Here is a 14,163-nt window from a genome sequence, read left to right as displayed (position 1 = left end):
AACGCTACCGATCGCAACAAAGCTCCGGTGACTATGCAAGCCGAGATAACTCTGCCCCATGAGGACTGCTCACTCCTTAAGAAAGCGAACAGGAAGATTTCTGACCTGATGGAAGACATCCGACGACTTTCTGAGGAACTCAAAGAGAAAGATTCCCTGCTGACTGGCTTTATGGATGTGGCTTCAGTACAAGCCAAACAGATTGTTTCTCTTAGCGCAACCGCTAACATCCAGGACACCGTGTTTTGGGACCCCTCTAGCCTTCCCAGGCTTTCCTCCTGCTCGACTCCGAAGCATCAGTCAACCTGGGCTGAAGTGGTGGTCCGTGGCTGCAAGAGAGGCTCGGATGGGGCTGCCTCTCCTCCGCACATCGGCCTCTCCAACCGCTATGCAGCCTTGTCTGACGACACTCCGGTCCATCCAGCGGATGCACCTGCGGCTTCGAGTCTCCCTGATACGGATCTCTTTCGGCGCACAGTGCCTCCGGACACTGTTGCATCTCCTTCACCGGCTACATCTCCCGCGCTGGGCCGCCGGTCTGCCGGTCTGCCGCTGGGCCTGATCGGCGGCCGTCATCCCGGTCAAAAAACTTTAGTTTTGAAAACTGCCAACAAACTTTAGAAAACATCATATAAAATGCTAAGTTGTTGCAGAAATAAATCTGTTTTACAGTCAACAGCAGAGAAGACTACTTCAGCACTTCATCCCCTATTGCGTATCTAGGGTTTACAGTAGAGTTCATACCAAACTGTATGCACTACACAGTAACTTCATTGGTTATTGAACAACAGCCATACACTAAATCAAGTAAATACTGTATTTTGCAGTGATCTAGACATTGATACGTTGTCTCAGTATCTAAGTCTGTCTAAAAGGTTGAGAGTACATACAGATGTGTTCTTCTGAAATACTCAAAGAACAGAAATACTATGTTGGTATTATTCAAAATGTTCAAAATCAATGAAGTTACTGTGTAGTGCTGTTTTGTATGAACTCCACTATAAACCCTGTCTTCACAATGAGGGATGAAGTGCTGAAGTTGCCTTCTCTGCTGTTAACTGTCATTTTATATGATGTTTTCTAAAGTTTGTTGGTATGAAAATGCATATTTAAGTATTACTATAAAGAGCCATCTAAACCGTTTGGTAGAGCAGTATATCAGAAAAACTAATGGGTCTGTTAAATATTTTTTTTTGGATTATTGTTGTTATTGCCCTAATGAAATAAAAAATGTAAAGAAATAATTTTTCCATCACTTTTTTCTTGGTGAGGACTTTAAAGGGTTAACAGTCTGTATTAGTTATGACGCATTTATAATAAGCCTTTAATGGTAGCCTATTATAATATATAACATTTTAACAAGGGATTACTAAAAACAATTCAAGTAATGGATCAGCTGTCACATCCTGGATCCTGTATGTTAAAATTCTGGTCTAATTGTTTAATGCCTAACATTTTCCCGTCTCCACACATCACTGGTAAGAGATTCCCATGGAATGGCAATGTAGCTTATAAGGTACTATGCGAGTGAACTCCTTATAACACTCTTACCCGCCTTCCTCCTCTTCATTCTCCTCCTCCGTCTCCTCCCTGTTTCTGTCTGCCCCCGCTCCGCTCAGCACGACACGCAATGGAACAGAGATCATCCTGAGTGGTAGAGTCAGTTTGAAACGGGACCTCAGACAGTAAAACTGTGGATGCAGCAGCACAGGAAATGCCTTGTGGACTCTTGTTAGTCATTTAGCAATTTTGACCTCTTCGGGGATCTCTGTTTATCTCAACACCGAGCGTGAGAGGGGAACGGTCCGTGGAATAACTGAATCTACGGGACATCTATAGTGCGTCAGGATGCTCGGGATAAGTCAACATTTCACTTTGACAACAGTGGCAGTTGTTGGTGAGTTAGTAACTTACAAGGAATTTAGCATTTGTGCTGATTATCAGATGAAATAATGAGTGACAGGCGGAGAGAGCGCCTTTTCTGCCGCGTCAATGTCTCCACCGCTTTTACGCACACGCCAGACAGCAGCTTACAATCGCAGTCTGCATAATTGACAATTGAGCTACTAAAAGCATCCATTAGGTGTGTCACTCACGTTGCCTGCACGCACATTAAAAGGTGGTGGCACCACAGTGTCCTCGTAAACTGCCACTAAATACTTTCCGTCCGTATTGCCCAGATGTTATTTATTCTGACTGAGGGAAACCGCAGGGCACTTAATTGTTTCTACGTGCAGAGAAGAAGCCGTAGAAGCATGGCATTGCCTAATGTAATAGAGGCATTACAGTCAGTCAAACTACTGGATGGTGCTCTAATTGGATGTTGAGCAAGCCAGTGTTTACACACCAGTGTCAAGGATTTCTGGGAAAGTCAGTTTTGCTGTTTCTGAGCAAACATGTCTGCGTGGATTTTCCTCATGTTTCTGCAGAAACTGAGTATTTCCAAAGCATGTATGATGTGAAATGATGTCAAGTCCTATGACATATCCTTGAATGAATCTATGAATGAATGTGCATGAGTGGGAAATTACACAAAAAATGAGTGAGCTAGATTTTAATTTGTGAAAAGTAAAGTAAATATATATGGATATCTGTATTCTGTAGCCACATTGGTGATGATTGGCTCTGGGGTTCAGCTCCTGCAGCAGCAGCAACAGCAGTGAATTAACTTCTAGGTCATGTCCAAGTAGTTCAAACACAATGGACAGTACTGGCAAAGTTGAGTGAACCTCCTCTCTGAGTTTCGAGGAGAGAAAAAAACAGAGAAGGAGACGAAGAAGAAAGACAGAGCAAAGTGAACAGGCTGTCTTTAATTCTCAGATTCCTTTGCTTACATGTGATACTGGCTTGTGATGGTCATTAGATAACTGAGTTAGAGATGGAGATAAATGTGTGTGTGTGTGGAAAGGGATCAGCTGAAGCTCACATAGCAATTCATCAAGAAGTCAGGTTTACTTACTTCCCTGTTTGTCTCTTTCAATCAGATTGCTGCAGGTCATTGAACAATGCCTTGGCTCTGTCTGTGCACCTTCAATGTGATCGTCTGAGAATGAGGCTGACTGTAGTCACTTAACTAAACGCGTTCGTGTTGTGTTATTGTCTCATGCCTCACACTACTACTGATGCTAAAAGTAGTAACGCAGTCTGAGCTGTCCGAGCATGACCTCCACTGGGTTACACATGGGTTAGAAGCTATCTGGTTTGAGACCATACAGGGAGCTCCCGTGTTGTGCTATTGGAGCTGCCTCTGCCATGCTTCAGAGGCCCGCATGTGGTTATTGTAGTGGCAACATTTAATCTCTGTAAATTCCTAACGGAGATGGGGCTACAGGTGGTTTGAGTTTGGTGCTGCAGAGGAGAGGTGCATCTGGCTTCAATCAGTAGTGTCAGGCCGGAGTGACCGAACTTACTAAGGACTCAGCATGAGCACCTATAATTGAGACTGGGGCTGCAACTAATGACTACTTTCATTATCTAGTCATCTGTCAGTTTGTTTTTGATTAATTAATTAATCATTTAGTCTATAAAATGTTTGGAAAAAGGATTATAAAATAGCAATCACAGCTCCCCAGAGCCCAAGATCATGTCTGCAAATAACTCGCTTTATCTGACTAAATGTCAAAAATAGAGCTGAAATATTAGTTGATTTATCATTTGGCATCATCATGGCAGAAAAATAATCCGCAACTATTTTAATAATCGATTAAAAGAAATAATACATTTTCAAGTGAAAAATGTGAAAAAATGCCAAACATTCTCTGGTTCCAGCAACTCATATTTCATATATCATTGTGAATGGAATTTTTTTTTTTATCTTTGGTCAAACAAAATTGTCAGACTAATCAATAATCAAAATTATCAGTATTTGCAGCCCTAGTCCAAACCTCAAAACATTTTATTTACAGTTATATAAAACAGGAAAAAGTAGCAATTAAGAAGCTGAAACCTGTGAATGTTTGATCATTTTCTTGATAAATGACTTAGACACTAGAAGTCGCCTGTTCAGCTATCACATAGCCCGCATATAGGCCACATGTTCATCTTACTTAGGAATGTATTTAGTATTCGTTGTGTTTGTAACTATGTCTGCTACAAAGATGGAGAGAAGGGGTGAAGAGTTAGTCAAACACAAACTGATGACTGACATTCCTTTGGGGACTGTGATGCTTTTTTCCTGCCTTTTTCTTGCTTTCCTCAAATCTCAGAATTTGCCTTTTCTCTGTATTTTCACGAGCACATGGAAGGCTGGAGTAGATGACCGAAGTAGATGGTTAATTCATTGAAAGCTGTAAGGTCTTCAGACATTAAAGCTCTAAATTGAATTTATGAACCTGAGTAGTGAACGCGGCCATCTCCGTCATTAGTAGTATGTCTCCTCCTCCTCCTTCATTTGAATCTGCTCACTCCCTGGGTCGCAGCAGTCAGCACTAATTTGACAAACTGTCTGCTGGCAGGGGCAGACAGATTCCCTGGAATGTGAAGTAATTAAGATCTGATTATGTTAGATTATTCAGCATCTTTGATGAGTTCACTTTTAGCATCCTTTCTCTTTTAATTAGCTAAGTGTAACTATTGTTTTAAGTTAGGCCGTTACCACTGAAAAATTTCAAGATGTGAAAGGAAAGCAAGTTCTTTGTCTTACTTATATTCGCTGCATTATAACACTGATAGAAACCAGTCTGTCACTATTATATCTCCTCTTCCCCTGAAGTTTGGAGTGAAATATCTCATCGGACGGATTTTGCACAGATACTCATGGTCTTCAGAGGATGTATCATCCTGACCTTTCCTCTACCACCATCATCAGGTCAAAATTTAAAATTTCCTGAAGACCTCAGAGAGCGACCACAAATGTGCGCATGCAACAGATCCTGGATGTAAGAGGGAGCTTGACCATGCAAGGCTCTATAAGTAATGGTTAAAATTTTAAAATGTACTCTAAAACCAATCGGAAGCCAATGAAGAGCCTTAAGCACAGGAGTAATGTGCAATCGCTTGTTAGTTAGACAAAAGCCCTGCAGCTGCATTCTGCACAACTTGCAGTCAGTCTATGGAGGATTTGTTTAGACAAGTGTACAGTACATTGCAATAATCCAGACGAGAAGAAATAAAAATATGAACAAGCATCTCCATCTCTTCTTTAGAAACCATAGATCTAATCTTAGCAATGTTCCTGAGATGGAAAAAAACAAGAACGAACCACAGATTTAACATGACTGCTAAAACACATAGATTTATCAAAAATGACACCCAGATTTCGCACAACATTACTGTCAGAGGATGATAGAGCCCCAAGGGCCTGCCTAATTTTAGGGGTAATGTTGTCTGGGGCAAAAATCAACACCTCAGTTTTGTCTGTATTTAATTACAAAAAGTTGTCCGCCATCCATTTTTTAATGGAGGCTAAGCAATTGTGCAACACTAAAAGATAAATATAATTGGATGTCATCAGCATAACAATGATAAGATATGTCTTCAAACCTACCAATAATCTTTCCAAGAGGAAGCATATACAGACTGAACAGCAGGGGGCCGAGCACAGAACCTTGGGGCACACCACAGGACAAAGGGCAGAGTCTGACATACAGTATATGTTCCTATGGACACAGAGAAACTCCTGTCAGAGAGATAGGAGGAAAACCAGTTCAGAGCTGATCCAGTAATGCCCACAGTTGTTTTCAGTCGATCAATCAGAGTGCAGTGATCAACAGTATCAAACGCTGCACTGAGATCTAATAGGACCAGCACAGAACATTTACCCCCATCAGCAGCCATCAAAATATCATTTGAGTCCCTAAGGAGGGCAGTCTCAGTTGAATGTTTTTACAAAAACCAGACTGAAATTTATCAAAGATATTATGGGAATCCAAAACATTATGTAGCTGGTTCGCAACAACCTTTTCTAGAATTTTCGAAAGAAAAGGCAATTTAGAAATAGGCCTATAGTTTCTAAGTGAAGCTGCATCAAGATTGTTCTTTTTCAAGATAGGCTGAACAACCCCATGCTTTAAACAGCTGGGGACCTGGCCCAGCTGGAGAGATAAGTTTAAAATTGAAACCAAACATGGGCCAAGTAGATGTATGGATATCAGGTTAGTAAAGTAAGAGGATCTAGCATCCTTGATCATTCTGTTTAAGTCTATTAAGAGCTCTTTAAGATGCAGGCGGTGGACTTGTAGCTGAGTCGCTTTCCATAAACGCTCAGTTCTCCGACAGACACGCCTCAAGCTGCGAATGGCGTCATTCATCCACGGGGATGTATTAACAGAGGGAATTTCTCTAGTGTTAGGAGGCGCCACTTTGTCCAACAGCAGGGTGCAGAACCGAGCTTGCGTCAAATGCAGCTGAAAATTTCTCAACAGTAAGCTGGTTAATCAAACGTGAGCAGGACGCTCGTTTAGCAGGCAGAGGAACGTCATCACAAACAAGATCAAATAAGATACATTTATGATCACTAACAAATACAGAAACATTTTTGCAAGTATCATCATCCACATGAACATTAAAATCGCCAACAACGATCACTCTATCCAGCTTAAAAGTGGATGATAAAAAGTCAGAAAAATCAGTAAGAAAAGAGGCCGCCGGCCCAGGTGGCCGGTAGACTAAAGTACAATAAAATGTTTTGAACGACCAACCTTAGTCATCTGTAGTTCAAAAGAAGAGTACGTGCCAGTGCTCATTGACTGGCAGATAAAATGATTTTTAAAAACCACAGCAAGACTTCACCACGGCCTGTGAGTCTTGGTGTGCTGATAAAATTACAGTCCACAGGACAGAGCTCATTCAAGTGATAGTATTCCATATCCCGTTGCCAAGTCTCTGTGAGCAACAAGAAGTCCATGTTCTTGAAGGTAAATAAATCACTGAGCAAAAGAGACTTGTTTGCAATTGAACGGGCATTTATCAGACCCATCTTGAGCGGTGCAGCAACATCTGAAGCAGAGAAAGAGGCTAGCGGCAGCGACCTCAGATGCATGGAACACACACTGCGACCAGCGGTAGGGTTTCTCCAGGGCACCGGGACCAGAGTCCTGGGGACGTCAGGGAAGACAGAACGAAGACATGAAGGTCTGGCGTCGCTGTCAAAGACCCCCAGCTTCAAGAGTTTTTTCAGATGAACCTGCCTCCCTGCCCTTTTTCCTCGCTTTCTCTGCCGTCTATTTGTAGGTCGTATTAGGCCCTCTCCCTGCCACAAACACACAGCAGTTGCAGTCGGACGTACGAACGGGGCTACAAACTCACCTGTACCATTCCAGGTACATCCGTCACCGCACTCCGCCATGGAGGATCGGATCAACAGCATTGTTTGGCGATCGTACACCCTTGCAGTTGACACAACGTTTGTTGACAAACTTAGTAGCAATATAGCGCAGGAAACAAACAAAACGAGGCGGGACGAACAACTAGCCGCAGCGGCGAGGCCAAACACAGGCGCCATGCCGGAACCGAGAGCGAGGTGAGGTAGTGGGGATTCAACCTGAGTAACATGTTAATTAAGGGCATATCAGACACCAAAATACTGCACAACAGTATTGTTGTCACAGTGGAACTATTTTATCTTTTGTCGCAATGATTGCAAGATTAACAGTAGATATTTGCTGCTTTTATTAGAAAGTAATCCACCAGGAACATGCACTTTCATGCATGTGATTCACCAACGCAGCACCTTGCTGGATGACTTTGCATTGCAGCAAAAGATTACAGGTTAAACTTTTTTGCTGGACTACACTGTGTTGTTTTACCTTAGACCCCTGTGTTGGCACTTCCCCTGCATTTCTTACCAAATGCACCTTGGGAATCGTAGTTAGCTTCTGTCATTAATGTTTATATGTACACAGTCTTGAAACTTTTTATGAAAGAACTAGAATAATCTTTTGTATTGATGATTGAACTAAAATGAGTCTCATACCTATCAAAGTCGCCTGACATTGTCTATGCAGAAAATGGACAGGATCCTGCCCACTCGAAGATGTAATACTTTGTAGCTTAATTTAATGCAGGTGGCATTTCTCAGCATGTTTTTCTCAGATTTGTTTGGCCTGGCAGTTTATGGTGGGGGCTATAGCCGATGTGGTAGATATGCAAGTTTTCACACTTCCTTTAAATAAGGAAGCTTGCACACTAACACTTACCTCATGGTTTACATTTCCAGTCAGACTGTGTGACAGTCTGTGACTGCAATAAACTGACTGTGTTGTTCAGAGCACTTTGATTTCTCCTTGTTTATTGTTCAGACATGTCAATGAAGTGTCACTATAGAATTCAATTCAGTGTCCTTTAAAAAACTTGTGACATATGTATATAGTGTACACTCACCTAAAGGATTATTAGGAACACCATACTAATACTGTGTTTGACCCCCTTTCGCCTTCAGAACTGCCTTAATTCTACGTGGCATTGATTCAACAAGGTGCTGAAAGCATTCTTTAGAAATGTTGGCCCATATTGATAGGATAGCATCTTGCAGTTGATGGAGATTTGTGGGATGCACATCCAGGGCACGAAGCTCCCGTTCCACCACATCCCAAAGATGCTCTATTGGGTTGAGATCTGGTGACTGTGGGGGCCATTTTAGTACAGTGAACTCATTGTCATGTTCAAGAAACCAATTTGAAATGATTCGAGCTTTGTGACATGGTGCATTATCCTGCTGGAAGTAGCCATCAGAGGATGGGTACATGGTGGCCATAAAGGGATGGACATGGTCAGAAACAATGCTAAGGTAGGCCGTGGCATTTAAACGATGCCCAATTGGCACTAAGGGGCCTAAAGTGTGCCAAGAAAACATCCCCCACACCATTACACCACCACCACCAGCCTGCACAGTGGTAACAAGGCATGATGGATCCATGTTCTCATTCTGTTTACGCCAAATTCTGACTCTACCATCTGAATGTCTCAACAGAAATCGAGACTCATCAGACCAGGCAACATTTTTCCAGTCTTCAACTGTCCAATTTTGGTGAGCTCTTGCAAATTGTAGCCTCTTTTTCCTATTTGTAGTGGAGATGAGTGGTACCCGGTGGGGTCTTCTGCTGTTGTAGCCCATCCGCCTCAAGGTTGTGCGTGTTGTGGCTTCACAAATGCTTTGCTGCATACCTCGGTTGTAACGTTATTTCAGTCAAAGTTGCTCTTCTATCAGCTTGAATCAGTCGGCCCATTCTCCTCTGACCTCTAGCATCAACAAGGCATTTTCGCCCACAGGACTGCCGCATACTGGATGTTTAGTAACTAACTAACAGTAACTCGCTATCGTTGTGTTCTTCATACATGAAACATCTGAAAATGAATGTATGGTGACCGGTGGCCTGGTGGTTGAAGTGCATACCATGTAACTGCTATTGAATAAAGGTATGTAATTTTGTCAGATAAAAAAACATAGGGCCAGAGTTATGGCCATTGTATACGATCAGCAGAACATCAGCTGTGTTGTGAGATTGGTCATATTGAAATTTAAAACTAGTGATGACATGGAAAGTTTGAAGCACCACAAGGTTCATATTCAACAAAGCATCTGTTACCACATCTAAGTGACCTGCAAACACGTATTTATACTTGTTAAATACAAAAAATGTTGGCAAAACAATATAAAAAAATGATTATAACTGTGGCTGCTGATGCATAGGCACTCCGTTTCTCAAATGTTTCCATTGTACATTAAAAGCGTGAGGGAACGATGACGGATTATGGGTGCAATTTAGGAACAGGAACTGAAGCTGTGAGTCTATTGCTTGTTTTGAGTCAGTCAGTGGACAAAATCTCCATCTACAAGTAGAAGTCACAGCACTTTATATAAGAAGTAGATTGGGTTTGAAAAGTGAAGCCAATGCGGAAGTGCATTTTTCTAATGTCTTATTGCATTGTAGACAATGACAAAAAGACCTGACTTCTCACTTGATTTATTACCTCAGTAAACACTTTCCTAATGGATTTATGGTATTAATCGCTAGTTTCAATATAGCAAGATGTTTCGTAAATTATGGTCCCATTTATAAATGATGATAAAGCAGGATATGCTAAAGAGCGTTGCTTTCCTTGTGATTGACAAGTCGCTGCCACAGCAACCTGTAATCAGGATAGAAGCTTAGTGATATGTATCCCTCCCCAGCTCCACCCTCTCATGCAAATACAAGATAGCTACGGCCAAAGTGCCAAACTCGAGCCTTCAAACTGGTAGTCCACAAACCAATGGGTGGCGTCAGGGTGGCTACGTCTACTTCTTTTATACAGCTTGTTGCGGAAAACACAAATGCTTTAAGGTTAAAATCTTGATCAAAAAGTCTGTCAGTAAAAGCCTAGAAAGCTTGTCATAATGGCAATTGGCTACAAATGCTGTTGTATGTAAGTATAGTAAATGTAGCTTAATCAAACATTTAGTCAGTTCAAAGAGAAAGAAGTGACTGCTACTGGTTTCAACTTCTCAGATATGAAGATTTGCAGCTTTTCTTTGTCTTATGTGATTGTAAACTGAATATATTTTGTTTTTTGACTGTAACGGAAACCAGATGGCTGTGCAGTGAGTAAAACCTCACTCCCTGACGCCTTAAGAGACGCACTGGCAAAAGATGCGAGTGCCCATGGGTTTTAGTCTCCTTGTTTGCGTATCCACCTCCGGTACCCAAGGTTCAAGTCAAGACTGTGCAGTAATACACCTTGGGTGAGAACTGGTCCGTGCGTGAAGTATAATTTATTATATTTTGAACAAGAAAGTCTAAAACTGGAAATATAGACAGCATGCCTTCAAAATAATGTCATTGTTCTGAATGTCATTTTAAGGATAGCTAAACTTAATAAATAAACAAATTCTAGTCTAGCCTAAATATTGAACATAATTAATAATTGTTGCATTTTTGCCACTTAACCATACATTATTTTTTTTACTTTTTATAGGTCAATTGGTACTGGAATAGAGTGCTGTGATTCATAGGCTACGTAGTCTATAATGATGTATTAGGACTTGTGGTGAGTCTGACTGGTAAAAAGAGTTGATTTATCTCCAGCTTTGACTTCATTACTGCGGGTCTGTTGTCTACTGCGGTCAAGTGAGCCGAAATAAATTAAGCTGCACATAAATTTGGAGTGCATACGGATTTGAGCATTTATGGTAAATACAGTGAAACGAGTGACAGTCAGGGCTAGCGGCTTTATTCTGTCATTTTCTCACATCACCACAACAAGAGTTGCAGTACGAGAGTCTTACTTGAAGAGAGGCTGTGAATTTAATTAATTCTACGTGATACGATCACCACATGGCTACATTAATTTATTAAATTTTAGGACTTGGTGAACTTGGCATGAGGATACACATGGGAAAACCAGTTTTAGTTTAACCAGTAGTAGTGTTATTGCGATAACAACAGACCCGCAACAATAAAGTCAAATATCCACTCTTTTTACCAGTCAGACTCATTACAAGTCATAACACTATGTATAGCCTTTAACGTTCACTCAAAGTAACAGATTAGCGTAAGTAGCCTTAATCAAATAAATAAATTGATATAGCTAACATTGTTTAGGCATTATTCTGGAAATATGAACTAACATGGGTCAACATACATTTGCATTAGCACAAGTAGGACAATGAAATTAGGAAATACCCCCTAAACTGTCTGTTTTCATCATACAATGTGAACAACTGCAGATGAATTAAACTGCACGGATGAGAACCGTTAAATAGGCAAAGAAGAAATTTGGAAAAGTCAAGTTGTGGTTTTGTAGTGGGCATTTTCCACTGTTTTCTGATATTTGATGGAATAAATGAGATACTGAAATTAATCAAGTACTTGGTGGTCCATAAGCATGTCCAGATATTTCGGCATCCAGTCAAACTCAAGAATCTCTTAGCTAAGTTTATTTGTAATTATTAGAATGACATAGAATGAATGTATTTTGTTTTAGGTAAGGTCAATTGGCATTAAGTTTGCTTTAGTATTGTACTTATCAGGGCAGTACCACATGAAGCTCATTCGGATGAAGACAAGCTTGTGCATAGTGGTTGCATGTGGAGATGACTGATGTCAAAAAATAGCGCATCGGGCAGGAAGTTGCGCTCTGTGGATGAATACCAAACATCTATATTTCCTTTTAGAAGTTAGTTAGTAAAACAAAGTTTCAAATATGTAGGCCCCAAGCCTGTAAAACCACAAAGGCCGCCCACATGATTTCTTTCATACTCTATTGCCTGAAACCACTAACAGATTCTGCAGCATGTGGCAACCGTGAAACTATCATATGAAGGATGTTGAGGGTTAGGTAAAGCTGATGTATTTCAGGCATGGCTTTACTGATACAGGTCAAGCAGGTCTTGTGATTTAGCTTGCCATGAGTGCAAGTCTGAGGCAAAACATCGAAAGAGATCATTTTGACTTTTTCAAAGGTTAATTTAACGCATTCTGCACCATTGGATGCCCCAATTTACAAGAATCATAGAAAAAAAAAGCACACAGAAGAAATACAAATTTACTATACTAGTAAAAAACTGACAAAACAAAGACAAAAGTTAAAAATAAACAAAACTATTTGATGCTTTGCAGGTTTACCTAATTCTGACTTACAAAAACAGTTAACGATAACTAACTGCGATAACTAAGTTGTTTTTTTAAAAACTTCTAAGAACTCAGTGTAAGGCTTGACACATACATTTGCATTTAACAAGAAGTGAAAGAGAAATAAAAGGAAACTTATGGATGCCAAAGTGGTGCTTGTGCAACACATATTCTGTTCTATGACTGTGAATGTGAAGTCACTTCAAGAAGTCTTTAGCAGTGACATGCAAAACCTTCCCTCTGTCATTCTTGAAAACTAGGTAAATACAGTAGATGTATTGAATGTGTTGTTCTTTTTTGGTCCTGAACGTTAATAGTTAATATGCTCCATGAGATGTTAACTGTGCCACTTGACTTGAGTGACTTCTCCATGAAGTGAAAACCTAATCTTCTTATAAGTGGCCTCTAAACTCAACAATAAACACAGAGATAAGTGCAGCATAATCGCCAAGCTTCACTCGACAACATACATACACTTTGGAAAGAAACTGAAATCTGTTATGGTAGAGCTTCAAACAAACAAGACACCCGTGAAGGTACGACATCACATCTTGTGTCAGCTTACATAGGTCTTAACCTCCAGGGAAGGTCAAGCCACACACACACACACACACACACACACACACACACACACACACACACACACACACACACACACACACACACACACACACACACACACACACACACACACATATAAACACACAGACCCACATTGAGCACATGAAAGCATTTGGCATGTGCTTCACACTTAACCACTTGTCACCACTTTTCTTCAGACTGTTATAATTTTTCAGGAGCATCCTCTTAACCCCATTAAGCCATGGTATAATTGTTTCCATACTGAAGTATTGAAGATTTGTCTGAGGGATAAGATAGATGAAATGGAAAATTACCATTCAGAGACATACATAGCTCAATATCAATTAGAGTAAGTATTGTCCTCCTAAAATATTAAGCATATATGAACTGCACCGCCACTTTTATCAAACATGATTTCAGCAGTCAAGTTCCACCTTGACACATTCAGATTACCAGTTATTTCTTGGAATTTTGCTCTTCACTCAGTCGCACTTTGCCATGTCCACAGATAGTTTGTTTGTGCCGTGGCATTTTTCGGTCATGTGACCTCTGGCACTGCACAGTTGTTGTGTAGCATCCAGGGCAAAGAGGAGGGAGCAGGAAGCAGCAGGGCAGACAGGGAGGCAGAGGGGAAAGTGTAAAGGAGGGAGCGGAAAGCTGCTGACGAGACGATGGGGAGACAGAGTGGGGGCCAATTTTAGAGAATTTGTGGTGTGGAGGAGATTGCATTATCTCTAGTTTGCACAAAAACAAGGAGAAGAGGGGAAAAGGCAGAGGTTAAAGGGACAGCACAACCACTGCTTCAGTTTTTCAAACAGAAAAGAGGGTTAGTCATCTCAGTAGTAAATAAAGGCCAGCAAAGCGCGTGCATGTGAATGTAAATAATAACTTCATCAATCAAAAATCTATTTTAAAAATTATATAAAAAAATTAATTACGAATTATTTTATAATGACGGGATTCTTGCTTGAGCATTGATCAGTTCATCTTTATACAACAGAACTTGATGAAATTTTTACACCGCACATTAGTT

The 14,163-nt window shown here is 40.7% G+C and overlaps 1 protein-coding gene across 1 annotated transcript in view; it reads left to right on the top strand.

Annotated features, from left to right (window-relative positions):
- The first annotated feature begins 1,603 nt into the window (after positions 1 to 1,603).
- itga1 (integrin, alpha 1) overlaps positions 1,604 to 14,163 on the top strand; it is a 53,460-nt gene continuing 40,900 nt past the window's right edge. The window contains exon 1 of the mRNA XM_038733783.1: positions 1,604 to 1,897. Coding sequence (XP_038589711.1) covers positions 1,849 to 1,897 — 49 coding nt within the window. The 5' untranslated portion in view covers positions 1,604 to 1,848. The remainder of the gene's footprint in view (positions 1,898 to 14,163) is intronic.

This window comes from Micropterus salmoides, unplaced genomic scaffold, assembly GCF_014851395.1.
Source record: "Micropterus salmoides isolate LMB-PRFRI ecotype aquatic unplaced genomic scaffold, ASM1485139v1 Ms_hic_scaffold_20, whole genome shotgun sequence".
In the NCBI taxonomy this organism is placed as follows: Eukaryota; Metazoa; Chordata; class Actinopteri; order Centrarchiformes; family Centrarchidae; genus Micropterus; species Micropterus salmoides.
This window is presented reverse-complemented; position numbering and strand designations above follow the sequence as displayed.